Raw genomic sequence first — 27,818 nt, 5'->3', positions numbered from 1 at the left:
TTGGTAGGCTATTACAAACACATCAATACAAAATGCAGTCAGCAAAGAGACACGTTAGGGTTAGAAATCTCAAAGGAATATTAGACATTGGGTCAGGGAGACTGTTATATTATTAAAGACAAACAGAGTTAATAAAGAGAATTTCATTTATTTTATTTTTTGGGAAGATATTTCTGCTCCCCACTCCACTACAGTAGGCGGCGGTAATGCGCATTCAGCGCTGGTTGCCACCCGCCATACCGCTGTAAAGAGAGGGAGAAGTATGTTGTTGACGGAACTTCCACTCTGCTGGAGTCACCGAGACACCTCTGAACAGGTCTCCGCCGCCGACACTCCTATCTCCTGTTCGACAGCTCCATGCTAACTCATAAACTGTGTAGCACTGACGATAGCTTCGGCTCGCTGCTTCATGTCTTTAAGAAGCATTAGCGCCGATTTGTTTTACAGTTTTTAAGCATGTCTAAAGTCAACCTCCCCAACGACAAGACACTACGTTAACAGTAAAGTTAGTAAGCCAACTATTTAAAAGCGTCTACTGTTAACTTGGCTAGGTAGCTAACACTGTTTAAGTGATGTTTTCGCGTTTTAACGGCTAGGAAAAAAAACTAGCTTTGGTGTGTTTGTTTGTTTAAACTAACGCTAAAAGGACCTTATCTATAGCTCGGGAGGTTCTGGATCTCTGAACCACCTGAGGAGTCGGGCGGTCTAACGCCTGCATGCACCTTAATGCTGTGATGTGTAGAGGTTTTATTCAGCTTTGTGGTCCCTTGATAATTCATTTAATTGAAATGATGAATTATTCTGCTAACTCAAATGTAACTTGTATATTGTATTCAATGTTTACATTTTGTGAGTTTATGATAGGCTGGGTTATCATAATGTAAACTGCCTTCAATCAATACAACAATACATGTCCTCTATAGATAAATATCCTTTATTACTGATATGTATATATTCACAGTTGTGTTAATATTCTACTGCTGATATGAATGTACTTACAGTATTTAATTTTTCTTATTCAAATTATTTACATGCTGCTGTGACCAAAACTTCCCAAATTTGGATGAATAACGTATATCTTATGTTATCTTATGAGGCTGAACTTAAGAGGTGTTTCCTCACAAACCTTCATTAATCTAAACCCCTTTGGTTTTTATAATATTTTTGTCTTTTTTTCATCTAGTGCTTTCATGGGTTGATAAGTGTTGTAATAATAAATTGTCTGTGTGTGTCTGCAGGATGGACCTGTCGGGCAGGCTTGCAGTGTTGCTGCAGCTGGCTGAGGGCTGCGGGCTCAGCACGGTGCAGCAGGGGGTACAGCAGGTGTGGGGGCTGCTGCTGCTCTGCCTCACCTGCAGACTCTGCTTCAGACTGGGTGGGTGCTCTCTGCATATCAGCAGCACTCATCTTCCATATTTCATGTGGATATAGCTGAAGGAAAATGATGGAATGGTGTGTACTCACATACTGAGATAAGGTCCCTTGAACAGTAGGGCAGTTTCAACATAGTACATTTTCTATGTCATAAACGTTTACTACAATGGGCTAGAATAAACCCAAATTCAACTGGTTCATGATGTGAAGTCAGCTGAAAGCTTCATGAGGAAACGAGGTCTGTGGAGTCATCATTTATAAAATCTTATTTTCTGTGTTCCTTAGGAGGGGAGTCCACGGTGAAGCATGTGGTTTCCATATTGGCGGGGATGTACGGCCTCTTCCTGTTCTTTGAGCTGCACATGCTGTGGGTGGTTCTGCTTAGTGTGCTGTGTTACCTGGTTCTGCTTCTCAGCCAACACTCCAGCAGCAAAGGCGTCTTCCTCTCCGTCGTCATCCTCATCTACCTCCTGGTTGGGTGAGAAAATAACCTGCAAAAACACATCTTTTCCTGGAAACCAAACAAAAAGGTGGGGGGGGGTAATGGTCTCTTCTCCACGTCCTACCATCTTGAATCAAAATATATCCACAGATGGACAGACAGAAATATAAACACCTAACAGTATTTACTGTAGGTGCACAATGTGCCATGATGACACACGCTCAGACTGACTGCTGAGAAGACCAGGACAGATTTATGACAGCCCTGTTCCAGACAGTTAGTGGATATGATGTTAAATTTGTGTGAGAGCTGTTATTTATTGATACTGTTCAGTGGTAGGCTGTTCCAGCGGCTGCGACTCACTGCTAAAAGGTTTCCGTCTATTCATTTCATCAGCATTCTGCATATACACATTTCAAGATTCAAGATTCCTTTATTTGTCACTATATGAATACAGCGAAATTGTATGCATTCCTGATGGTGCAAAACAACACAACACAACATTGCCATACAAATACAAAACAACACAACACAACATTGCCATACAAATACAAAACAACAATACAGTCAAGGCAGTAAAAAGTGCAATAAAAAGTACAAAGTCAATAAATAAGTTATTGCACATGAGACTTTTGCACATGTATTTATAATTACAAAACTAAAAATAAATATGTATTCTCTAAAAAAACATTCTGAGGTAAAATATTATGTGCAGTCGGATGTAAACATATACTTTGTAGTGCATAAGTTCATTTCCATTCTATTAGTGCTTTGATTATCTGGCTGTGTTCAGCTCACTTATGGCACTGGGGTAAAAACTGTTCTTGAGTCTATTTGTCTGTGATTTGATGGACCTGAACCGTCTTCCCGACGGCAGCAGTTCGAACCACTGGTGTCCAGGGTGGGAAGGGTCTGTTTGTATGGTGGCTGCTCTGCTGAGGCAGCGGGCAGTGTAAAGTTCCTGTAGGGAGGGTAGAGAGCAGCCAATGATTTTCTGGGCCGAGTGAATGACCCTCTGGAGGACTTTCTTGTCTGCTGCTGAGCTGCTGCTGTACCATGTGGAGCAGTATGTCAACACGCTCTAAATTGACCTGCGGTAGAACATCACTAGCTGCTGCTCTTGTAGGTGGTTTTTCCGGAGGATCCTCAGAAAGTAGAGTCGCTGCTGTGTTTTTTTGACTGCTGCTGTAGTGTTAGTGGTCCAGGAGATGTGGGGGCCTAATCTAACCACCTGAGGGCGATTAGTTAGGAAGTCCTTAATCCAGTGGCTAATTGTTTGGGATGGTCCTAAATCAGACAGTTCGGAGACCAGTCTGTCCGGGATGATGTTATTGAATGCAGAGCTGTAGTCTATAAAGAGCATTCTCACTTAACTGCCTTGCCGTTTGAGATGGGGCAACGCGGTGTGTAGGGCTGTAGTAATGGCGTCCTTGGTGGACCTATTAGATCTGTAGGCGAACTGGTGTGGATCGAAGGTGTCCGGGAGGCTTGCTTTGATGTTTGCTTGCTTTTGGACCAGTTTCTCCAAGCACTTCATGATGACTGGGGTTAATGCAACTGGACGGTAGTCATTGAGGCCACTGATGACTGGTTTCTTTGGCAGCGGGATTATTGTTGCAGATTTCAGGCAGGATGGGATGGTAGCTATGGACAGGGACAGGTTGAAGATTGTTGTGAAGACCACTGCAAGCTGGCCTGCACACTCTCAGCACCCTTCCTGTCACTCCATCCGGACCTGCAGCCTTTCTTTGGTTGACAGCTTTGAGTACACGTCTCACCTCATACTCAAAATCAGGCAAAGAAACAATTTAGCTTCTCAGCCAAGGAGGAGCTAATAGCTGGTCTATAATAAATAGTAAAATCAGTTTTTTTTCTCCTCTTCCTTTCAGAGAGTTGCATCTGATTGACATGGTGACCTGGCATAGAATAAGAGGTAAATATTCCACCAGTTGTCCTGAGAATACTGTCACTGTGATTAGTTGTGTATTTGAATCCGTTGATAGCAAGATTCCCACAACTATGTATTTAATAGATGTTCCCATTTCCCACCAAAGATCATATTTATCTTTTTTACAATAGTTTTTTAACTTTGAAATAATTAAAAACTGACAGTGATATGTTTTACTATTATGTGGTAGTAAATCTATTGGTGTGAAAATCGATGTTCAAAAGTTTGTCAGCTTTGGAAATCTTAAAAAACTTAAAAATACTATATTATCCTCTCTATCTCTGCAAAACTACTGTTGCTTTAGAGATGACATGTAAACACATTGTGACAACATTATTATAGACCTCAGCATTAACATGTTGGAGGGTTACTTTTACTTTTTTTTGGGAGGGCATTAAAAAACAAATGTATTTAAATAAAGATAAATTACAAACCATAAAGCAAACTCATATAGTACACATTCAAATAATATATCCATATTTATTTCCAAATGTATTGTAACAAGGTAATCCTGATAGTAATCTCAACTGTTTTTTAACGGAAAGGTTTTAATGTAATTGTAATCGAAAAAAAAAAGCTACCTTTCTTTTGTGTGTGTGTGTGTGTGTGTGTGTGTGTGTGTGTGTGTGTGTGTGTGTGTGTGTGTGTGTGTGTGTGTGTGTGTGTGTGTGTGTGTGTGTGTGTGTGTGTGTGTGTGTGTGTGTGTGTGTGTTTGTGTGCGCGCTTCAGGCTCTCAGATGGTGGTGGCCATGAAGGCCATCTCTCTGGCGTTCGACCTGGACAGAGGGGCTGTGGGCAGCTTGCCCTCCCCAGCTCAGTTCCTGGGCTATGTTCTGTTTGTGGGCACTGTCGTGTTCGGCCCTTGGATAAGCTTCTCCACTTATATGAACGCCATCGAGGGCAAAAATCTGGTGAGTACTTTTGTCCAGCTTCCTGTGTTTGCACGCTGCTCTCAGTGCTGCGGTGTTGAGAGTGTAGTTGCAGTCCAACAATCAGCTCGTCTTCTCCTTTGCTCTGTTCCTTGACCCCTGTGTGAAAGGTCACAGGGTTAAGGAATAGTGGATAGGAGAATTCAAAAGGACTTAAGAAAAGAGACTGCGGTGCTTTGAGAATCCGACTGCACTGACACTATCATACGTATTCATGATGCGTCCACGTGTTTAATGTGCGTTTGCTGTGGGGGACTACAGTTCTCTGTACACGACTACTGACAGACTGTAGAGCATACGTGTCAAACTCAAGTCCTGCGGGCCGGCCCGCAAACTCATTTTATGTGGCCCGCGAGAGTTTTCTAAGAATGTAATGTATATGTATGTATGTATATATATTATACGGCTACACGCCGCTTTACAGAAGCTTGTTGCTCATAAACTACATGTCCCACAACATGCGCACTGAATCGACTTCCCTCAGTGTTGAGTGAGGCAGTGAGTGACAGAGTAACAGCGGCACAGCGACACCAAACACGAAGAAAAGTCTGCCTCAGCAACCGAGACAAGAAACACCGGAACCAGAACCGACAGACGGCTGCTTCCTCACAGAATGACCCGCTCTGTTAGTCAGTGCGGTGTTGCTACGGCTCATTCAGAGACACACATGGATTTATGTTTTTTTTTTAAAACTTGCATTATGGTTATTTCCACTTTTGTGATATGAGAAAGATATGAGGTCTTGACTTGCAGCTTATGAATTTGTTTTCTCTATATTCAGACGATGAACACTTGTAAATACGTGTGTAAAGTTTGTGAAGGCAGGGGGAAAACTTCCGCCATCACTGTCTCCTCTCTGTTCGTCCTCACCCCCCCTCCCCATCCCTGAAAATAATGAGTGACAGGTGATACACACCTGGGTCTGGAACAGCGGTTTTCAAAGCCTTGGCTTTCAGACTATTCACATTTTGTGAATACAATTTTGTGCTTGATCTAAAAAAAACAATAAGGCTAATTAATCTCATAAATTCATGGGATTTATTTAACAGGCAGAGAATTTTAAGTGTGCACCCACATACAGTATTTCTGTGCACCATATCTCAATGCACAACTATGTGTTAAGGCTACCAAATTCATTTTGTGTTGTAATTGTTGCATATTTTCCCTTGCAATTATTTGCCCTAGACTTCTGCTTTCAGATGTAGTTATTACCAAAACCAATAAGTATCCAATGCAGACGCAATAATGTGATATAATACATTATTTTATATATATTATGTATTTATATTGGCTTAAAGTTAAAACCGGCCCTTTGAGTGAAACCATAATGCTAATGTGACCCGCGATTAAATTGAGTTTGACACCTCTGCCCTAGAGACTCTGCACCCTGCTCTGATGGTGGTGTTTTATACTTGATGAACAACAGTTAGACATATATTCTTCATTAGGTTGAAACTGAAATAAAAAAGTAAAGTTAAACTTATTGTTGTTCACTCTGCGGCCCACACGTATTAATCCACATGAATCTCTCAACTAGTTTAAAATAAATACAATTGATCATGATTTGATCATTTTACTGTAAAAAAAAGTCATATTCAAAACAAAGCTCTTAGGCAAGTTATTGCATACATTTTAACTCACATGAAACGCACTTTTCGTCATGATTGGCTGTTTCCTTGAGTGGCCGAATGTTGTGTGACGGTAAAAGTTACGGTTGCAAGGCATTGTGGGACAGCATTTTCTCCTTTCCTTTCATAAGGAAGGTTCAGTGTTTCCTAAGCTAAAGGAGGTTATAAAGCAAGTTTCAGAGCTCCTTTCTGATCATCTAGAGCAGCGATACTCAACCCGCGGCTCGCGAGCCGCATGCGGCTCCTTTAAGACTAGTTGCGGCTCTTTTAAGTCCCACTTAAAAAAAATAAAAATCTCAAAAAATCTTTAAAAAACGAAAAACAAAAACATTGTCAGCAGAATTCATCAACATTTCATTATCACTCACAAGTCACGTGTATTAAGCCGCCCCTCCCCCCTCCCTCTGAACAACCAATCACAAATGATTTCAGGTTTCCCGCTCTGATTGCAGGTGCGCGAGATAATTGCTCCGTCATACTGGGAAAACTAGCTTACAGCACTACGCAAAAATGGCAAAGGAATATAGGAAAAGAAAATATGAAGAGGAATATCGAACATTTAAAGAGGACTGGGAACTCGAGTTTTTCTTCGTCTCCACCGGTTCGGGAAAATGCATCTGCCTGCTTTGTGACAACGTCATTTCACAATTTAAAAGGTCCAATTTGCAGCGCCATCACGACACAAAACACCCGAAGTTCAGCACCGACTTTCCGAAAGGTGGAGAGCTGAGGGCGGAAAAGCTGGCGAGACTCAAACAGAACCGAACTGCTCAAAAAAACTTATTCCACACTAATATGAGTGAAAGAGCGACAGAGGCATCCTACAAAATCACACATGAACTGATGAAACAGATGAAGCCATATACTGATGGAGAAATGGTGAAGGATTGCATACTGCTGGCTTGTTCAACGTTGTTTCCTGAGAAAAAAGACCTGGAACGAGAGGCAAAAAAATTTCAACTGTCGGATTCTACTGTAGCTAGGAGGGCATCAAACATTTCAGAGAACATTGCACATACTCTTAAGGACAAACTGTCATCTGCTGAGTTTGTCAGCCTTGCAATGGACGAAAGCTTGGATATCAATGACACGCCACAATTACTCATCTTTATCCGAGCCATCAACAGTAAGTTTGACATTACAGAAGAACTGCTTGACATGGTTTCACTGGAAAATGGAACAACGGGCATTGAAATAAAAAACGCTGTGCTGGAAACATTAGAAAAGTTGAACATTGGACCAGAAAAAATCACAGCATTCACAACAGATGGCGCACCAGCGACGCTTGGTAAGAGGAACGGAGCCGTGGCTTTGCTGAAAGAAACACTGAAAAACGGCGGGGTTGCTGCTGAGGGTATTTTCCCATACCATTGTATTGTGCATCAACAAGCCTTGTTTGCTCAGTTCAAATGTCTGAATGAAGTGATGGCATATGTAATCGAAGTGGTTAATTATATCAGGGCCCGTGCAAGAAACCACCTAAATTTTAAACTGCTGTGTGAGGAGTTTAACACTCACTATGGAGATTTGGTGTTACACACCGAGATCAGATGGCTGTCTAAAGGACGTATGCTTGCACATTTCATGGACCTGCTTGAACCCCTGAAATCCTTCATTGTCGGCCAAGGGGAGACTTCCCGATTTTCCTTTTTGGATGATGAAGAGTGGGTGCTGTCTGTTGCGTTCCTGTGTGACATTACGCAGCACTTGAACGAACTTAATCTCAAGATGCAGGGAAGAAACAAGACCGTGTATGAGCTCTACACGGCTGTCAGAGTATTCTCTGACAAACTGGATGTACTTGAACGAAGTGTCCGTGGTTCTGATTACCGTTTCTTCCCCACCGTGCAGAAAGTGATGGCGATGCATGCAGACGCTCTCCTGCCCCTGTCAATCACAATTCTGTGACGTGCTAACTGAGCTCAAGCAAAACTACACATCAAGATTCCAAGACTTCAAGGACCATAGCAATATTTTTCTACTTGTGAAAAACCCATTCCTGATTGAGGTCAATGAAATGAAGCAAATAAGCGACCAGCTCGGACTTGTGCAGCTTCAAATGGAGTTCGTGGAGTTAAAGAGCTCAGATGAACTTCAGCGTCAGTTTCGGATTACAGATGTCGTGGACTTTTGGAAACTGGTGGGGCATCTACCAAATATCTCCAGACTGGCAAGACGCATCATCTCAATGTTTCTGTCCACATACCGGTGTGAAGCAGCATTCTCTGCGCTCTCAAAAATAAAATGTCGCAACCGAAACAGATTGAGTCTGCAGCACACAACAGAGGCCCTTCGGATCGCCGTTTCCAGCGCAGAGCCCAACTTCAAATCACTTGTGCGGCAGAAGGAGTGTCAGAAATCACATTGAGTGTGAAGTAAGCACAACATTACTCTTCTGACAACCGCTGCTGTCTATAATCTGCTGTTATATGGACTGTGATGATCAGTAAACATGCTGTCTGTTATCTGTTGTTATGAGCAGTGATGATCAGCAATGTGTGTTTTGTGGTTGCAGTGAAAATAATAAATCAGTTATTGCACTGTACATTATGCTTTTCATTCCTTAATAACATATTACTATTATCCATATTCTCAAATGCATAATGGTTTCAGGGAGGAAAGGAGCGTTTTTGGATTGTGGCTCTTGCTAAAATATTTTTTCGTCAATGTGGCTCCTGATTAGGACAAGGTTGAGTACCACTGCTCTAGAGAATCAGAACAGCTCTTATCAGGGCTGACGCTGAGGGACTTCCGGGTCCTTTCACTCCATTAGGAACCTTCATAAGCTAAACTGACTATATGACCCTAGGGTGAAAGATGGCGCGGCTGTGCCCAGACGCCGTCGGGGTAGCTCTGTTTAGACTGTGCAATTCAGGTTCCAGTAATTTGTACAGTGACAGACAGAATGATGGCCCCCTTTTAATTTCACTGTGTGTAAAATATTCTTTTTCTAAAATGTTGAACTTGAACCGACCTGTGTGTTCCTCAGAGTTGGCTGTGGCTGAGCAGCTCCTCCCTCTGCCTCCTGAAGAGTCAGGTCTGCCTGCTGGTCTCCACCTGCGTCGCCCCCTACCTCTTCCCTCTGTTCATCCCCATCCATGGAAACACAGTCACACAGAAGTAAGGCAACTTTTCAATCCATCTTCCTCATCTAAGACATTCGGTCAATACAATACACTGGTGTGTGAACATGCTTTCTGTCTTTCTCTCCCTGCTTCCAAGATACATTTGAGAAAGGTAAGAATTGTTTTCAGGGTTAGACTTAGTGATTTCCCATAGGCTTCCATAGCACAACTAAAGTGTGTTAATACAAAATATGAGGTATTGGATCATAAATGCTTCCATTATCAGCACATGTTTAACCACTCAAAGGTCAGTCAGTGTCTATATCAAGCCCTCCTCTTCTTGTCTTAGACTTTTCATTTTTGACCCAAACCAAAACAGATGTCATGTCATGGGAGGAAAAAACTTCACAGATCAAATGTCTGTACTGTGACAAAACACAAACAAGAGTCCTGTGCTTATCAGTAGTACGGTGTTACTACTCTGTAGACATAACACCCTGGTCTCAGGGTCTCACTCACTCACTCACTTACTCACTCACATCAACTCCCATTTGCTCTCACGGTCTTCATCATTCAATTAAGAGATGGACATGAAAACGCTGTCATCAGTGTTGGAGTATCCGATTACTTTAGTGCCTGTAAGTTATCCGTTCATAAGAAGTACTGAAGTTAAGCTCAAAGGAGGTTAAGATGTCCTCTTATGCCCCTTTTGAACCAAACCGGTTCCAGGTTCCGGGCTAGAGCCTGATTAGCAGGCCTGATAGCTTTCAGGCGCCACGCTGGATTTTCGGCGTACCGACGTGTCTGCAAAAAAAAAAAAAAATGAAAATCAGGTTCGCGTGATCTGACACTTCCCTAGATCTGAGAGGCGCAGCTTTCACTCTAAACCACACTAGTAGGCCTACTCAAGCCAATCAGAAATAGGGTAGGGGCTGGTCTTGGGCCAGTTAGATTAGTAGCTACAGATTCAGCAGTCACTCCACGTGCGAATGTGTTTTGGCAACACTGGCAACGCGAAACTACGTAGCCTAAGTCATGGACTGCAACTTTATGAAGCCAGGGGAAGACACCAAACTTGTCGATAAAGGCATAAAAAATAAATGGCGCTGGTGTTGGATAGAGGAGGTAGGTAGAGACAAAAAGCCCTTTGGAAGCTGGTGTCAAAACCTCCGGCAACCAGGAGCATGCTTCTGCACTTTGTGCGCAAGGAGAATATTATATGGAACTAGCGGGAAAAAAAGTGCTGCCACGGCACGAATCAGACCCTAGTCACCAAGCAGCTGTCTGAGCAATTCAACACACCTCACGTTTGGCGAGGGCAACAGCCACAGCAGATATCCGACCCTCAATGACTGATCGCGTGGCTGATTTTAAAATTTGCTTGTGCTCCTTCATTGCCGAGTTTGATCTGTCGTTTACAATCATTCATCCACTCCAAATTAGCGGAGGATAAACCCGCCCTTACGCATCCGTCAGTCTCGAAGCAGCATGCAAGCTATCTTATCACACACGGCATCTCGCCAGAGCTCAAAAGAAATCTGTCCGACAAGCTTAAGAATGGCATGGCATTTAACATTGATGAGGCCACGGACAAAAGCATGGATTCTAAATGTACTGGTCCGATTTTATGTCGAGGATGCAGGCTGTGTGAAAACACAGCACCTTGCCACTTGCCAGCAAAAAGGTCAATGTTGCGAATGCCACAGTACTGATGCTGGAACTAAAATATGTCCTGCAATCATATGGGCTGGAGTGGAGACAAGTTACCAGTATTCTATTGGACAATTGTGCTGTGATGAGGGGAAAGAAATCTGGGCTTGAGACGCTAGCTAGACAGGAGAACCCTAATCTACTGGATATATCAGGAGACACTGTTCACATGGTGTCCAATGCTGTTAAGGCCTTAATGAGACCGTTTGGCTCAGAGGTGGAACATTTTTGCTCTGATATTTAGTATGATATAGAGAAGTCACCTAAACAGAAGGAGATTTTTGCACAGTGTCAAAGTTCACTCCATCTGCCCCCCAAGAGCTTGGTAAGGCCCATCAGTAACAGATTCATTCAAATGCTGGAGGTATGCAACAGGGTGACTGAGCTCCTGGATGTGCTCGTGGTGCACTATTACTATGTGCTGGATCCAAATGAAGAACACAAATACAGGTAATGCAAATCATTTTAATAATAACAAATTTAGTGTCTTTTTTTGTTTTGTTTTAACCCTTGTGGGATATAGGCCTAATGATGCATCATCTTTTCTTAGTTTAGAATGGCTAGGTGTTATTCAGGAAGTAGCAAATTAGCAGCATATTAAGGGGTCGATACATTTATTTACATAGGTGTGTGTGTGTGTGCATGCGTGCGTGTGTGCGTGCGTGCGCTACAGAAGGCTTCTGTATCAAGTGTTTGAGAGACATGAGCTCACAGTTGAGGAAAAGGCCAGGATACAAGTACTTAAGCAAGAGCAGGCAGCAGCATCCCGAATGGGAACACAGGTTAACCAAGATCGAAAGGCACGGATCTCTTGTGCTCCTTACAGACCTAAGTCATTTTATACATGATACAAATGAAACACTCAGGTAATTTCTACAGCAACAATAACCAAATTTATGAGAATATCATCAACTGTGAAGTGCTGTAATACTGTGAAGAACTGTAACAAGGTAACCGTGTCCTTACTCCTGTAGATGAAAGTGATCTGCTCCCACCTAGATCGCCCGATCATTCCCCAGTTTGCCAGCCAATGAGTTAAAGGACTACAAATTCATATAGGAATATATCAAAAAGTCATCCCTTCTATTGAGCAGTATGGCTAGTATTTTTAATAAAACCACCCTATTAATATTTAGCTCGAACAAAATTCAGTTGTATTATTATTTTGTTATATATTGTATTTTAAATGCATAATCATACTTGTGTTCAGTTATTTTCCAACACTGGTTGTGAGTTTTAATCACTCAAATTACATTATATTGTCGTATATTTGCAGGGGTCCTTCCAACATTTCAGAGATTTGCCAAAAAGCTTCAACATGAAAAGCCGATGCTGCATTTGGTGCATGTGGAAATGGTGACCCTTGTAAGAGAGCTCCTGGGCTAATGTATGAGACCAAAGGCTATCCCACTGAGCCCCAAGGAGATTCTCAAGGTTGAGGTTCTCTGTTGGACAGTTTTGCTACATTGCAATGAACAAAGCCCGTGTGGAGAGGAAGGTATGGGTTGAACATATCTATGACTCTCTCAGAGAAGGGTATATGAGGTCAGCAGAGTTTCTACAAAAAAAACCTTCCCTTGGATAACATCATATTAACATCACTCTCTGCTCTTACTCCATCTCTAATTCAATCTGATGGTGTCATTGGAGCTTTGACTGCATTAGGAGAGGCCTTGCCAAATGTTGTCGCTCCAGAAGAGATTGGTCAGCTGGTAGAAGAATGCCGGGCCTACCAGATGGATGGGGACATGCTTCTTCGTGTACAGAGCTACATTGAAGGCGACTGTCGAGTCGATATAGACTGGTGGAGCCATGTTGCTTCCTTGAAAAGTGATGTGAGGTATCCGACCCTGTGCATGCTAGTTAAAGCTCTTCTGTCCATTTTCACAGGCCCCTTGGTGGAAGGATCATTCAATTTGATGGATGATATCCTTGAAGATGACAGGTGCTCCATGAATGTGGAAACTTATGAGAGCCTCGCAATGATCAAGTCCACACTTAAAGCCAGGGACTGCCTCAACTATGACCATCGACATATGACCTCTGAGGCGATCATGCCTTTCATCATTCCAAAACTACTTATTACATTTACAGAAAAAGAAAGAGACTGAACAGGCACTAAAGCAGAAAAGGCTGAGTGAGGCAGCAAGGATGCAGTCCTCAATGGAGGCAAACAAACTGGTTCAACAGGTCCGAAAAATCAAAAGACCAGCAAAACCGTCCTCTGTGCCAGTCTCTACCTCATCTGCACAAGCCACCACCTCCTCTGGTCAACAGGCCAGAACACCAGCCAAACCCTCAACTTCTCCAGCCACCACCTCTGGACAAGCCAGATGTCCTCCATTTGCCACAGCCTCCTCTTCACCAAACAGACAACATCTTCTTTTTGCACCAGCTTTCCCACCCTCAGCACCAGCTACAAGCTCTGCTGAATCAGCCACCACATCCTCAGCATCAGCTACCACTTCCCACTCTTTTATGGCCAATCCAAAGCATCATCTGCACAGTCACCAAACATATTGAAAAGGAAAGGTTCTGCCAACCCAAAACCCTGTTCAAAAAGGAAGAAATAAAGGGAGGGGAAAATGTTTTCTGTAGTAAACTGCTTGCTTATTTTTATTTATTTCTCATTGTTTTTCAGTTCTTGAAGGACTTTAAATTATTGTCATTGTTAATAGAACTGAATGGCCATTTTTCTGAAGTAAGCTATATTTTTTAGTTTTCTATTAATAGCAAATTGTTTTGAATAAACAACTTTAAGGTTGTAGTATTATATGGTTTTGTTGCACTGTAACTGTTTCATGAAGTATTTAAAATAAATGATGCATATTTTGCAGAAAAATGAACGTCTCCTTGTTCATGCCGTTTAGTCAATGGTTAGGCTACTAATCAATTCCTTGTTTACTTTGGAGTATTATTGCCACCTATTGACCTTTCTTGGTATGGCTGTAGTACCTGTAGTCTCAGTATGCTATACAAGCAATAAGTATGCAGGTAAGTGACTAGTTAAAAGCAGGAATGGATTACTGAACAGGCCTACCAGGCCCAGGGTCCCAAGAGCTCTGGTGCTCTACACAAAGATGCTACTGTAATATAGGCTTATATTGGGTTTGTTCATCTCACATCTGAATGTTGTCCATTTATTTCCACAAAGTTCACCAGAATGTATCATTTAACTATTCATCAAAATTGTCTCCCAGGGGAACGTACTCCTGGAATCCCGCTTGACAATAATGTTGATCAGGGCATATATCTGGGTTTAGGGGCCAACAAGTTATTTGCTAAAAGTGTGTCGCATACATACTGTAGCAACACCCCCCGCTTACCTCCCAGGGAAAAAAGTTCAGGCTCAGGATTTCTTTTCACTATCATCCCTGGATTAGCTCTCGTTCTTCCTGTTTCCACCGCAGAGGGGCTGGCTCTTAGCACCGAAAACCGGTTCTTAGCTGGCCCCACACGGCCGACGCAGTCCCCCATTGTTGTTGTTGTGGGCGGCGTTGGGGCGAAAATCAGACGTAAACGGTGATGTCTTGGTGCATCCAGCAGTCGGGCTCTGGGCGGTGAAGACCAGAATAGCACGGAGCTAGAACTGGAACTGGTTTGGTGGAAACGATGCATTAGAGGAAGTCTGAGTGAGCGTGGGGACAGTGTCTGACAAACTTAACATAATGTGTGTTTGTTTGTGCACAGGTGGCTGCGTGCATATGAGAACGCAGTGTCCTTCCACTTCAGTAACTACTTTGTGGGTCACCTCAGTGAAGGCACCAGCATGCTGGCTGGAGCCGGGGCCACTGAGGAGAAGGACCACATGAGATGGTAAGAGCAGCACGGTTGAGCTGAGCAGGGGTGCGTGGGTTACTGCAAAACGGCCTGTGTTACCCGGAGCCATTATTTAGTTATGTTTCCTGATAGTTCCTGCTGCTCTGTGCTGCAGGAGTCCAACATGCTCTGTAATAATGAAAGCACCAATAATTCACTATGAAGTCCACACTTGTTAGTTGTCTTTCAGAAACAACACCTGTAATTCTTAACAATTTAGGTTTTTGGATTCCCTTTGCATATTATTTAGTGCAGTGGTTCGAGCCCCCCATAACCTGGTTCTGACCTATATTTTGAGGATGAATTGTACAAACATTACATTTTCTCTACTAATAATATCAAGACACAAAGATCCAACTATAATTTTATATTTCTTTATGGATCGAACTTCCATTTGTACATAGATGGCTCGATAAATTGTGCAAGATAACTGTATAGATAAAGCAATAAGAAATAATGCATCTATTTTATATATTTTGGAGATGATAACTAAGTGCAACCAATGTTTGTTTGCATCTGCCTCCCAAGCTTCAGACGCCCCAACTGATTTAGTTGATACATTTATTCTAATAATGCAAAAGTGATGCTTTTGTGCGCTAATGTTTTTTTAAAATCCTTCATAGGTCTGTTATAATGTCCTGCTCCTCTTGACTGAAGTTGGCGGTCGCTCCGTTTAGTGTGGCAGAAGAAGAGTAGAGTGACGAGCCTCTGGTCATCTGTGTCTCTGTGCTTGTTGTGCAGGGACTTGAGCGTGGTGAAGCCCCTCAGTGTGGAGATGCCTCGCTCCATGGTGCTGGTGGTGACTTCCTGGAACATCCCCATGTCCCGATGGCTGAAAACCTGTAAGTGCGTACACCTTCAGAAAGATTCAGTCCTGCTGCCCCACACACACAGGCCGCCCTGATGTTTATAAGCTGCTTGGTTTTTTCAATACTCCCTACAGTAAATATACAAAACGTTGTAATAAAATGCTTTTCTAGACTAAAACGGGTATATGATCCCAAGTTAAAAACAAAACGAGGTAACATGAGGTTGTAAACATCTGTATGTCGATATTAAATTATATCTTGTTGTGCAGTTTACATTAAATGTATGCATAAAGGTGTTTCCTGACGAGCACACACAGCGGTGAGTCCGGTCGGGTAGAGCAGCAGGGGAAGTCAGGTGCGATGCAGCCTTGCTGTTGGAGGGCCTGATAACCCACACCCTCTCCACACTCATTGGTTTGGAACAGCACTTAATGCGGCGGACCCGCAAACGGAGGGGTAGGATGGAGGGGCTGGATTGGAATTGGGCCACAGTCATAATCCCCAGAGGATGATCCCCTCATAGTCTAACTGCGAGCAGTGTGAACCCGGAAATGTTGAGTCACCCAAAGTGTTATGTTGGAAACCCACTCAGAAAGTGTCCATATCGGCCAGGCCATTTATTTACTATTGTCAACATACGCTATAATGTTAATTATGAACAACTTCTGCTTATTGTGCAAATAGCCCGACATATGCAAGTTATCATCCGACAGGTTCTATGTGCTTGGCACCCCTACTATACATTTCTAACATCAAACTTTGGGGTACTCAACATCTCCGGCTTCACTACAGGACTCTTTGAGCTGGAGACTAGACTTCCCTCTGTTGCTCCTATCTGATGTATGTTGTGTACGTCCCTTATACATACACAACACATGTCAACATCTTCCTGTTCTGCTGTGAACAATGTCACATTTACAGCTGTGTAGCCTGATCAATCGATGACGAAAGCAATAAGGCAATCATTTTGAAGATCAGTTCATGATTTCAGTGTCTCAATAAGCAATAATCCTAGTATTATGTGCTTCAGGCCGTTCTCTTTTCATATCATACATGCTGTATGTATATGATCATAAACTTAATACGTTATGGTTCTAGACAAAAACAAGCACACTGAAAACATCCTAGGCCTTGTTACTTTTGCATTGACTGATGATTTCTGGACAGATGAATCAGTAATGACAATTACAGTTGTTTTCAGCCCTGATTAAATTTTGCTTGGTACTAGGTTGGATCAACCCATTTTCACTCATTTTGTATTAACATGTTTTATGATAGATACTGTGCATTAGAACCTTAGGATGTTGTGTGTAATGTGTAGTGATCCATGTTTTTCAGATGCCTTTAAAAACACCATGAAGCTGGGGACTTTTCCTGCCATCCTGGTGACATACACAGCCAGCGCTCTGCTGCATGTGAGTGGCATGAAGACACTTTAGAGTGTTCGGGGGTTTGCTTGTATACTGAAATATACTATTAATAGTATTTTAGGATGTAGTTTGTTAACGTATGATATACTACAATCACTGTCTTCAACAACAGGTCACATGGTCCCACAGAGGGGAAATGTATATTCTGCATCTGACCCATCCTAGTGTTAGGAGCAGTGGGCTGACATATGTACAGTGCCTGGGGAGCTGTGTGGGGAACGGTGCCTTGCTCAGGGACACCACGGTAGCATTTTGTCTTTCGGGGACTTGAACCGGTGACCTTTCCGGTTCCCAAGCCAAGTCCCTACAGACTTTGCCACCACCGCCCTTAACAGGCGGTTCAAACATTATTTCTTCCAAATCGGGTCAGGCAGATAACACTCTGTTCTGTCAGTTTACCGACATCAATATGCAGAATGGCCCAACAGGATTACGTTACAGCCCATTCACCTGAAAATGTAGAAAAAAGTCCCCATTATTCACCTAGCCCAGGCTTCACCAAATGGCAGACCGCGGTCCGGGTCCAGACCCAGTGACGGTTCTTCCCGGACCCGTTAAAATTCTAATATTAATAAAAAGATAAATCATTTGTGCATGCGCAGCTAATTTAGTTAATACGACAGGAGTGTCCTCAATAGCCAAGCCAATCAAATTGATTGTTTACCTTTCAGCACCAGAGAATAGCGAGAGAGAGGAGATGAGAGAAAATGGCAGGCTCAAAAGTGAGAAAAGTAGTTGGTGAAAACCGAACTTTTAAAGATGAATGGACGGACCAATACATGGTCATTCTGCCTGCAGCCAGTTCTAAACCTTTGTGTCTCATATGCTGTGAAACTGTGGCGTTAATAAAAAGTGGCAACGTTAAGCGTCACTATGAGACCAAACACAGGTCGTTTGAGGAAAGGTACCCGCAGAAGTATGACAGGTCTACCCGTGTCCTCACGCATGCATTTACATGCCAGGAACGTGCAAATGAGTGTTCATTAACGATTGCGTGGATTTTGGCGCTACACAAGAAAGCATTCAGCGATGGGACAGTTGTGAAGGAGTGCTTAAATGCGGCTGCAGACACTTTATTTGACGGTAAACAAAAAGACGTGTGAAAAAATTAAGCAAATCCCATTGTCAGCTTCAACAACAACCAGAATATGTGAACTATTAGCAGAGGATGTACTGGCACAGCTTGATGCAGCTGTTCAGAACGCAGTATGCATATCCTTAGCCGTTGATGAGTCCACAGATGTAACGGGTAATGCCCAGCTTTTGGTGTATGTGAGATTTCTTCACAAAGAGAAGAAAGAGATGTGTGAGGACTTGTTGGGTTTAATGCCACTTGAGACACACACAAGAGGAGAGGATATATATGAGGGGATGAAGGAGATGCTCACAAAAAGAAACATTAATCTGAAGCAAGTAGTCTCAGTCACCACAGATAGTGCCCCTGCCATGGTTGGGAGAGAGAAGGGGGCTGTGGCACGGATGAAACAAGACAACCCTGATCTCATAGCCTACCACTGTATCATCCATCAGACTGTTCTCTGTGCCATTCTTTCTGAAGGGTGTGCTGAAGTAATGAATACCATGATGAAACTCACCAACTTCCTCAGGGCATCCTCATCCCATCAGCATCGATTGCTGAGAGAATTTATGAAAGAAATGGAGGCAGATGCAAATGACCTACTACTCCACAACAACGGGAGATGGCTGAGCAAAGGGAATGCACTGGGACGCTTCTGGTCCATCCGAAAGGAAATAGCTGCTTTCTTACAGCAGCTCAAGAGTCAAAAAGCAACACCGTTTGCAAACTTTTTGCAAGATAAGCACAAGATGGATGTAGTGGCTTTTTTGGTGGACATCACAGGACACCTTAATGAGCTCAATTTAAAGCTGCAGGGTCAGAAAAATTCTGTGTGTGACTTGATGAAAACTGTCCGCTCCTTCCAGATGAAGCTGGACATTTTCAAAGAAGATCTCCAAGGAGAGTCTGAGCACTTCAAACAAATGCGGGAACAAATTCAGGGTGAGAGAGACATTTCCCCCTATGTCGGCTTCATAGACAAGCTGATTGGAAACTACTGTCAACGATTTGACAGCTTCAACCTTGGACACCAGCTCCTCCTGCTAATCGAGAATCCATTCCTTATCAGAAAATTAGAGAATTTTCAAAGGAGGTGACACAGACCTTCAAGTGGGCACATCCTGGATCTTTACAGTTAGAGCTCACTGATCTGCAAGCAGATTTTGCTCTGAGAGAGCATTTTGAAACAACTGGCTGCTATTTTCTGGTTACAGATTGTGCCTGAAACGATGTTCCCTGGTCTAACCAAAGTAGCACTACACACCTTAACCATGTTTGGATCAACTGACAGCTGTGAGACAGCTTTCTCTACGATGAACATTATTAAAACAAAGTACCGTTCCAGGCTCACCAATGAGCATCTCCACATGAGCATGAGAATGGCACTAACCCCATTTAAGCCAAGATTCAAACTGCTGGCAGGACAGTTACATGCCCATTTCTCTCACTAGGAAAGGAAGTTGGAAAGGGAGGAAGGAGAGGAGGAAAGGAGAGAGGAGAAAGGGAGCTGCTCAAAGCTCTGCACTTTTCTTTTATTCAGTAAATTCTGCCCTGTTCTATTTTACTTTAAATGTAGGCATTAGCCTAAGGTTCCTGTGTTATTTTATTTGAAATGTAGTTAATGCATGTTTAAAAAAGGGGGTGGGCAGCTTTAAAGGTCTTTTGTATCATTTTTCTTAAAGATGCACTTTTATTTTATTCAAAAGATTCTGAATGTTTTTTGAGGCTGCTCAAAGCTGTGTTTGCACTTTTTATTTATTTTATTCAGAAGAAATTCAGTCTCTGTTGTCTGTTACTTGAAATGTAGTAGAGACAACTACAGTATTGTTTTCCATTCAAGTGCCATACAAGTTCAGACTTATCGGTATGTTAAAAGTATATTACTTTGAAAACACTTGAAATTTGACAATAAATGATATAGAAATGTACGTACGTTGTTGATTTTATTTACATCAGAGTACAGTATTTCAAGTGAAAATATAAGATTCAGACCTTTGCTGAGAGGAAATTTTATTAACTGGACCTCATAGAATTTTAATTGAATACCCCTGACCTAGCCCCTATCCGATGGGAGGTAGGGTCCATGTTGAAATATACACAGATAACCGTTTGTTAACTTTGGTTAAAAGCCGTCACTGTACCCTGACAGTAGTGCATGAGACGGATTAAAAAGGCATGTTCCTGCCTTCCTGACGATAGGAAAACAGCCAATCAGAGCCCAGGAGTCTCTAACACTGTCCATCACTGCTTGTCACCTCCAATCGAACTGTTGACCGAGGTCAAACATAAATCAGATTATGCTACTTCATAGTCTTGCCTCAAATGTTTTCAGCAACATATTTTAGTTTCTAGCTGTGAAAAACCCCTGCTGCCACCATGTTGGTAAACGAGCCGCTCACAGGGGGGGGTTTATTTTATTTCTCGGAAGATGTATTTGTTCCTATCATGGTCATGTCCAAATTCAAATCTTTCAGTTTGGTTTTCTTTGTAGTACTTTTGTATGTTGGTGTATGGGGGGGACTACATTTGGTTTTTTATTTTTATTTTTACTGTAGTATGTGTTAGAAAATGAGATGGTTCATGTCAAGCAGTGGCTCAGTCAGTAGGGGCTTGGACTGGGAATCGTAAGGTCGCCGGTTCAAGTCCCCAGACAGACTTGAAATATGGAAAGTGGACTGCTACTTGGAGAGGTCCCAGTTCACCTCCTGGGCCCTGCTGTGGTGCCCTAGTGCAAGGCACTAGGATGGGTTAAATGCAGAGGACCAATTTCATTGTGTGTGCTCTGCTGTGTGCATGTATGTGATAATAAAGAGGGTTTCATCCTCCGATTCTTCAATGGGTTTCTCTTAGATGAATACATTTTTAGTATTAATCTGAATCAGAATACCTTTATTCGTCCCACAGAGGGGACATGTGCATTCGTTACAGCAAGAAAAGAGCCAAAGACAGCTTAATATTACCCAAAAAGCATACATTAAAAAATATTAAAGATAAAAAAGGAAAAAGAAAGAAATTACACAATTTACAAAATACACATTCTGTAACAGTTCTGAGATATATATACAGTGGGGCAAAAAAGTATTTAGTCAGCCACCAATTGTGCAAGTTCTCCCATTTAAAAAGATGAGAGAGGCCTGTAAAATCCAGGAAATCACATTGTAGGATTTTTAAAGAATTTATTTTCAAATGATTGTGGAAAATAAGTATTTGGTCAATAACAAAAGTTCATCTCAATACTTTGTTATATACCCTTTGTTGGCAATGACAGAGGTCAAACGTTTTCTGTAAGTCTTCACAAGGTTTTCACACACTGTTGCTGGTATTTTGGCCCATTCCTCCATGCAGATCTCCTCTAAAGCAGTGATGTTTTGGGGCTGTCGCTGGGCAACACGGACTTTCAACTCCCTCCAAAGATTTTCTATGGGGTTGAGATCTGGAGACTGGCTAGGCCACTCCAGGACCTTGAAATGCTTCTTACGAAGCCACTCCTTCGTTGCCCTGGCGGTGTGTTTGGGATCATTGTCATGCTGAAAGACCCAGCCACGCTTCATCTTCAGTGCCCTTGCTGATGGAAGGAGGTTTTCACTCAAAATCTCACGATACATGGCCCCATTCATTCTTTCCTTTACACGGATCAGTCGTCCTGGTCCCTTTGCAGAAAAACAGCCCCAAAGCATGATGTTTCCACCCCCATGCTTCACAGTAGGTATGGTGTTCTTTGGATGCAACTCTGCATTCTTTCTCCTCCAAACACGACGAGTTGAGTTTTTACCAAAAAGTTCTATTTTGGTTTCATCTGACCATATGACATTCTCCCAATCCTCTTCTGGATCATCCAAATGCCCTCTAGCAAACTTCAGACGGGCCTGGACATGTACTGGCTTAAGCAGGGGGACACGTCTGGAACTGCAGGATTTAAGTCCCTGGCGGCGCAGTGTGTTACTGATGGTAGCCTCTGTTACTTTGGTCCCAGCTCTCTGCAGGTCATTCACTAGGTCCCCCGTGTGGTTCTGGGATTTTTGCTCACCGTTCTTGTGATCATTTTGACCCCACGGGGTGAGATGTTGCGTGGAGCCCCAGATCGAGGGAGATTAGCAGTGGTCTTGTATGTCTTCCATTTTCTAATAATTGCTCCCACAGTTGATTTCTTCACACCAAGCTGCTTACCTATTGCAGATTCAGTTTTCCCAGCCTGGTGCAGGTCTACAATTTTGTCTCTGGTCTCCTTTGACAGCTCTTTGGTCTTGGCCATAGTGGAGTTTGGAGTATGACTGTTTGAGGTTGTGGACAGGTGTCTTTTATACTGATAACGAGTTCAAAAAGGTGCCATTAATACAGGTAACGAGTGGAGGACAGAGGAGCCTCTTAAAGAAGAAGTTACAGGTCTGTGAGAGCCAGAAATCTTGCTTGTTTGTAGGTGACCAAATACTTATTTTACAGAGGAATTTACCAATTAATTCATAAAAAATCCTACAATGTGATTTCCTGGATTTTTTTTTCTCATTCTGTCTCTCATAGTTGAAGTGTACCTATGATGAAAATTACAGGCCTCTCTCATCTTTTTAAATGGGAGAACTTGCACAATTGGTGTCTGACTAAATACTTTTTTGCCCCACTGTATTAACCCTGACGTTTGAATAAGGGTGTGTGTGTTTGTTTTCAGGGGCTGAGCTTCCACCTGGGCGCTGTGCTGCTGTCTCTGGGCTTCATCACATATGTTGAACATGGTACGGTGAATGTCGGTCCTGGGGGGCTCTCAGCGTGTGTGATTGATTTTGCTACTCAATGGTCAAGGTTGCTTTTGATTTGTCATCCTCAGTTCTGAGAAAGAAGCTTGCATCCGTCTTCAGTGCCTGTGTCCTCTCCAGGCCCTGCCCCCCCGACTGCAGCCATCAGCACAAGAAGGTACAGATCGCTCAGTCTCTGTAGTGATGCAGTTAGGGTGCCATGGTGAAAACACTTTCAGGGAGTTTATCTGGGTCCATGCTGCTGACTGTAGAGCTCCATATATGTGGCTACATACATATCATTGATATATTGATATGAAATACAAAGCAATCTTCAGCATAAGAATTTTCCCCTATAAAGAACACACCTTAATCAACTGATGGCCGTTCTGAGAGCTGAAGGCATCAGCACCAACACAGCTAACTCTCAGTAATCATAAATCAACGACTTTTTTCCGCTCTAAGGATTTACGCTTCTTTGTATTATGGTGACTCTTGATCTTATTAAATGGAATAGGAGCGTGCTGTTCTGTTGGCCTTATGTATTCACCTTAGCATGGAGTTTAGCATTATGTTAAGTTTATGATCACACACATAACAAAAGTAACAATATACTGATGCCTAATCTGAAGCCTCCACATAAATAGTGTTAATATCATAGGTTAAAGAGCACACATGATTAATATTCAGGAAATAACTGCGGTTTCCCTTTTTATAAATCACAACCCGGTGAACATGTTGCGCACTATTAATTACAGAACACATTGGAGAGGTTATTTTGAAAAACCTGATATCTCTGTTCATATTTATTGTTCTATCTTAATTTGTTTGTGCACATTTATTCTTTACAAATGAACCATTGATATGTGGGAAGCAATATCACACCATTTCTCCATTCAGTTACACATGTGTCGAGGTGTCTGTGGAGGACCGGACGTTCTCCTGTCAAGCTTATTTTGTATAAATCCTAACTTTGCAGAGTCAGGCCAGAGCTGTGTGTCAGAGCTGTGGGTACCACTGTACAACAAGACTACCCTTATAAAGGGATCATAAAGGGTTTATAATGAGGTTGTAAACACTTTATTAATCATTAAGAACCATTTATAAACCAGCTCTAACATAGTTTTCATACATCAACACAGGCTCACTATTTGGAAAGATGACTAAGCCTTATATTGGCTACCTAGCTTACTTCATCTTCTTCATCAGCCAGCACCCTTGGTATCTGTTGTTCACTGAGTTGATTTCCCCCCCATTCATCTTGATGTTTCTTGGCATCTCTTTATGAGCATTTATTCATGAGTTTAGCAGTACAGATAAATGTGGGCTCACTATTTGGCAAGCCCCCGGTCACAGTTTCCCTGTTTATCTCTTGTCTTATAAAAGCTTATTAATGATTTATAAAGTGTTCCGATCCTGATTATTAAATGAAATACAAACTATTTGTAATACCTTTATAAGGGTAGTCTTATTGTAAAGTGGTACTGAGCTGTGTGTCAGAGTTTTGTGTGTGTCAGAGCTGTGTGTGCAGTGATGTCACAGGGCCTGGTGAACGCCTCTCTGCATGGTGTCTGTTTCACGGTTGTTTTTCTTCATGTGTGTGCAGGACTACTGGGTGATGTTGCTGAACTTGGTTTTCAGCCTCCTGGCTGTCTTCCACCTCACCTACCTGGGCTCTATGTTTGATCCTGGACTTGACGAAGAGGAAGTAGAAGAGGTGAGAGCAACTGGAGGACAGAGGAACATTTACATATTGAACAGGATATGGTGCAGCTCACAGTGGCTCCTCTTATAAAAACCAGCAGGGACGGGAGGGGTCAGGAGCACAGTTTAGTCGCTGGAATGTTTTTATTTTAAAACATCTATTGAGAAAAGTAAAACCGAAAGCAGCAACACGGTGAGGTTGGATATCGTTTGTATTCCTGATTCTAATACTTATCGCACAGAAAATATCTATTTATAAAAACCAGTGTTGTAGTAGGACTCGAGTCCGACTCGTGAGCTAAATTTAGAGACTCGTGACATGACTTGGACTTGGTTCTACCAGAGCACTAATGACTTGAACTCGGACTTGGACTTGTGCATTCAGACTCACGATGACTCGAAAGGACTCGACTTTGTCATTAAAACCCTGAGGTCGACGAACGCGCCGGCGCCTTTTCGCAACGTTTCCGATATGTTTCTATTAATATTTATGCCATAATACGGCGTAGAAATGTTGCCAGAATCGGTAGACTCTCTTCTTTCCGATGCATTCTCCCGGGAGATCCTACGTGACTAACAGCCGGAGCTAGGGGGCCAATAATAGAGCTTGACGCATACATCTTTATGAATGATGTGTGTGTCAAGCTCTCTTATTTGCCCTTTCAATGCATATGAAAGTTCATAGTGCCCGCCGTTAGGACACGCCAATGAGCTGCGGGACCACAGTTATGTTTCTTTGAAGTTTAACAGCACAGGGTTTCCCACACATAGACTTTACTTGGGCGGGCCGCCCAGGCATATTAACGGCCGCCCAAGTGTATTTCGCGACCCATTTCTTTTTTCTTTTGTAATCCGTCCACGGACTTAATCAATAGGGACTCGGACTTGGATGAGTAGTGGACTTGACTCAGACTCGACTTGGAAATGTTTTTAATGACTTGGACTTGACTCGGACTTGAACACTGGAGACTTGAAGCTGGACTTGGACTCGAGGCATAGTGACTTGACTACAACACTGATAAAAACGTACACATCACACAGTTTATTTAATATAGCAGTTGTATTTTATTGCTGTTATTAAGCCTTAATATTATTACTTAACAACAATTTCTGGTTGTTGGCACCTTGTATGGCAAACATGAGAATGTGTGTGTCTAAATGTTGACATGTAGGGATATAAGCAAGGTGCTACAGAACATCCATGTACCAATATCAAACAGTGAGTGAGCAGAGAGCTGCAGGTGCAGGTCAGAGGACCTGGGACGGCACATGCTAATGAAATGGGGACATGAGAGAAAAGGGCCCAGTAACGGGTTTTTGGTTAGCAGTGTGGGTTCTAACAGTCCTGGGACATGCAGTGGACTGTTAGCAGGGACATGTCTCAGCTGGGGGGGAGACAGTCCCTGCTGAGTGCTGACAGATAACGGGTGGATGCTTTAGAACAGGGGTGTCAAACCCATTTTAGTTCAGGTTCCACATGAAGCCAATAATAACCTGTAACGACAACTCCTCAGTCCCGTTGTTTTAGTGCTAAAAAGTACAACCTGAAAATGTTCACATTTAATGAACTGTTTTTTTACAAAACACAACGAATAACTTGACATTCGTTAAGAAATATAAGTGCAATTTAAATAATGCAATGCCTCAGTTAATGTTTGACACAACGGACAGAACTCAGTGTATCTACAGAGGCACCATACTGAACAATAGGACTTTTCTTTATGATCAAAACAACTTGTGAAGATCTTAAAATTATTTTAAATTAATTTCCATGTGTAGTAGTCCTGACATAGCAGCATAAAAACTGTAGTGGAAACTATTAAGGAAGAAGGTTAAGTTATCCCACTGACTCATAAATGTATACGATTTATACGGTATACTGTATATATATATGAAGCTGCCGAAATCATACAAAAATAGAAATCAAAACAAAGTGCCGCTGAGGCACCCGTCATTGAATATTACGCATGGGTTAATAAAGGTCCGGGCAAAAGTCATTTCTGTGCATTTTATTGCCTTGATGCCACATCACAAAGTACAACAGTTCTCTTCTCTTTTTGCTTGCCTCTTGCCTACCGCTGGCCATATGTTGGACGTCCCTGCTTTAGAATAAAGCCTCATCCAATCAAAGGCTGGGATTTCTCAGCAGTTGGGGGAACTTATTCAGAATTGTACAACATATTTTATTTTTGCTCCAGAGCTCATGACTGCAGCACAGACGGACATGAGACAGATGTTTGTGTTATGTATTGTTTTCGTCTCCTGTTTGCAGGGTTACACAGCCATCCACACCATCCAGAGGTGGTCCGAACTGAACTGGGCCAGCCACTGGGTCATGTTGGCGTGCTGGGTGTTCTACCGGCTTATCCTGTGAGGTGACGGAAGCAGACGGCAGATACTTTGGAGTGCAGTGGGGTCGTGTTGTGGAAAATTAGGATGTTATCTGACGGAAAAAAGGACGAGGATCTTCTCATGTGGTGGGACTTTGTCCAGTCGGGGTGGGGGTGTGGGGGTCGTCACAGACTGATCCTGCTCTACAAGTGAAGACAGTTACTGAGCAAAGCTCTTGAGAAGTGTGACTATCTGTGAGCACAGGGGAAACCCTGTGTTCTACTGTATGTGTGCATGGAATGAGCCATTGCTTTGATTCCACCGACAGCAAGAGTGTTAGTGAGTCCTGCTGTTCTGTGCTGAGGTCCTTCTCCAAAAGCATTTCAGCAGTTTAGCTGCTTAGGCTTATGTACATTTATTAAGGGTCCATAACATATTTCATAAGTTCTTCTGTTACATCTTTTTATTACAGCTGCTATGTGTTTTTTTATTGTTACTATTTCTTCCAGACTGCAGACAGACTGAACTCTAGTTATTATATTCTTTTCTATCTTTCATTATAATCTCCTACCTCAATTAAAAACTTGGTGAATAATCATATTTATGTCATTTATTTTGTGCATAGGGAAGGGATCCAGGGATTATTCCCATACCATCACAGCTGAAGACAAGTAGCTAGTCCTCCAATGGGCCTTTTTATGAATAAGCGACTGTAACGGGATCCCTCTGAAACAGCTGGAGTCATGATCTGACTTCAGTTGTGTTGGAAGGAGTTGCACAGAGCAGGTTTTATTTAGGGCCATCTCACAGTTCCACATACAGTA

The 27,818-nt window shown here is 42.5% G+C and overlaps 1 protein-coding gene across 4 annotated transcripts; it reads left to right on the top strand.

Moving 5' to 3' along the window:
• The first annotated feature begins 240 nt into the window (after positions 1-240).
• LOC134868583 (protein-serine O-palmitoleoyltransferase porcupine-like) lies at positions 241-27,576 on the top strand. Of its 4 annotated transcripts, none has more exons than XM_063889836.1 (13): positions 241-316; positions 1,239-1,375; positions 1,660-1,852; positions 3,706-3,749; positions 4,494-4,675; positions 9,311-9,441; positions 14,787-14,912; positions 15,657-15,757; positions 17,063-17,139; positions 22,896-22,959; positions 23,052-23,137; positions 24,566-24,676; positions 26,936-27,576. In XM_063889836.1, the coding sequence occupies exons 2-13, from the start codon at positions 1,240-1,242 to the stop codon at positions 27,035-27,037; spliced, it is 1,353 nt and encodes a 450-aa protein (XP_063745906.1). In that variant the 5' UTR covers positions 241-316; position 1,239; the 3' UTR covers positions 27,038-27,576. The 4 variants fall into 4 exon arrangements, with proteins under 4 accessions (XP_063745906.1, XP_063745897.1, XP_063745923.1 ...); XM_063889827.1 differs by having other exon boundaries at positions 278-505; XM_063889845.1 differs by having other exon boundaries at positions 290-509.
• The last annotated feature ends 242 nt before the right edge of the window (positions 27,577-27,818 follow it).

The sequence above is a fragment of the Eleginops maclovinus genome, chromosome 1, assembly GCF_036324505.1.
Source record: "Eleginops maclovinus isolate JMC-PN-2008 ecotype Puerto Natales chromosome 1, JC_Emac_rtc_rv5, whole genome shotgun sequence".
NCBI classification, from domain to species: domain Eukaryota; kingdom Metazoa; phylum Chordata; class Actinopteri; order Perciformes; family Eleginopidae; genus Eleginops; species Eleginops maclovinus.
This window is presented reverse-complemented; position numbering and strand designations above follow the sequence as displayed.

What these genes read in the sequence shown, in the direction of transcription:
- LOC134868583 (XM_063889836.1), top strand. Translation starts at nt 1,240, where the DNA reads ATGGACCTGTCGGGCAGGCTTGCAGTGTTGCTGCAGCTGGCTGAGGGC. An exon ending in CCATCGAGGGCAAAAATCTG is followed by an intron (nt 4,676 to 9,310) that starts GTGAGTACTTTT and finishes TGTGTTCCTCAG; the next exon opens with AGTTGGCTGTGGCTGAGCAG. An exon ending in GGAAACACAGTCACACAGAA is followed by an intron (nt 9,442 to 14,786) that starts GTAAGGCAACTT and finishes GTTTGTGCACAG; the next exon opens with GTGGCTGCGTGCATATGAGA.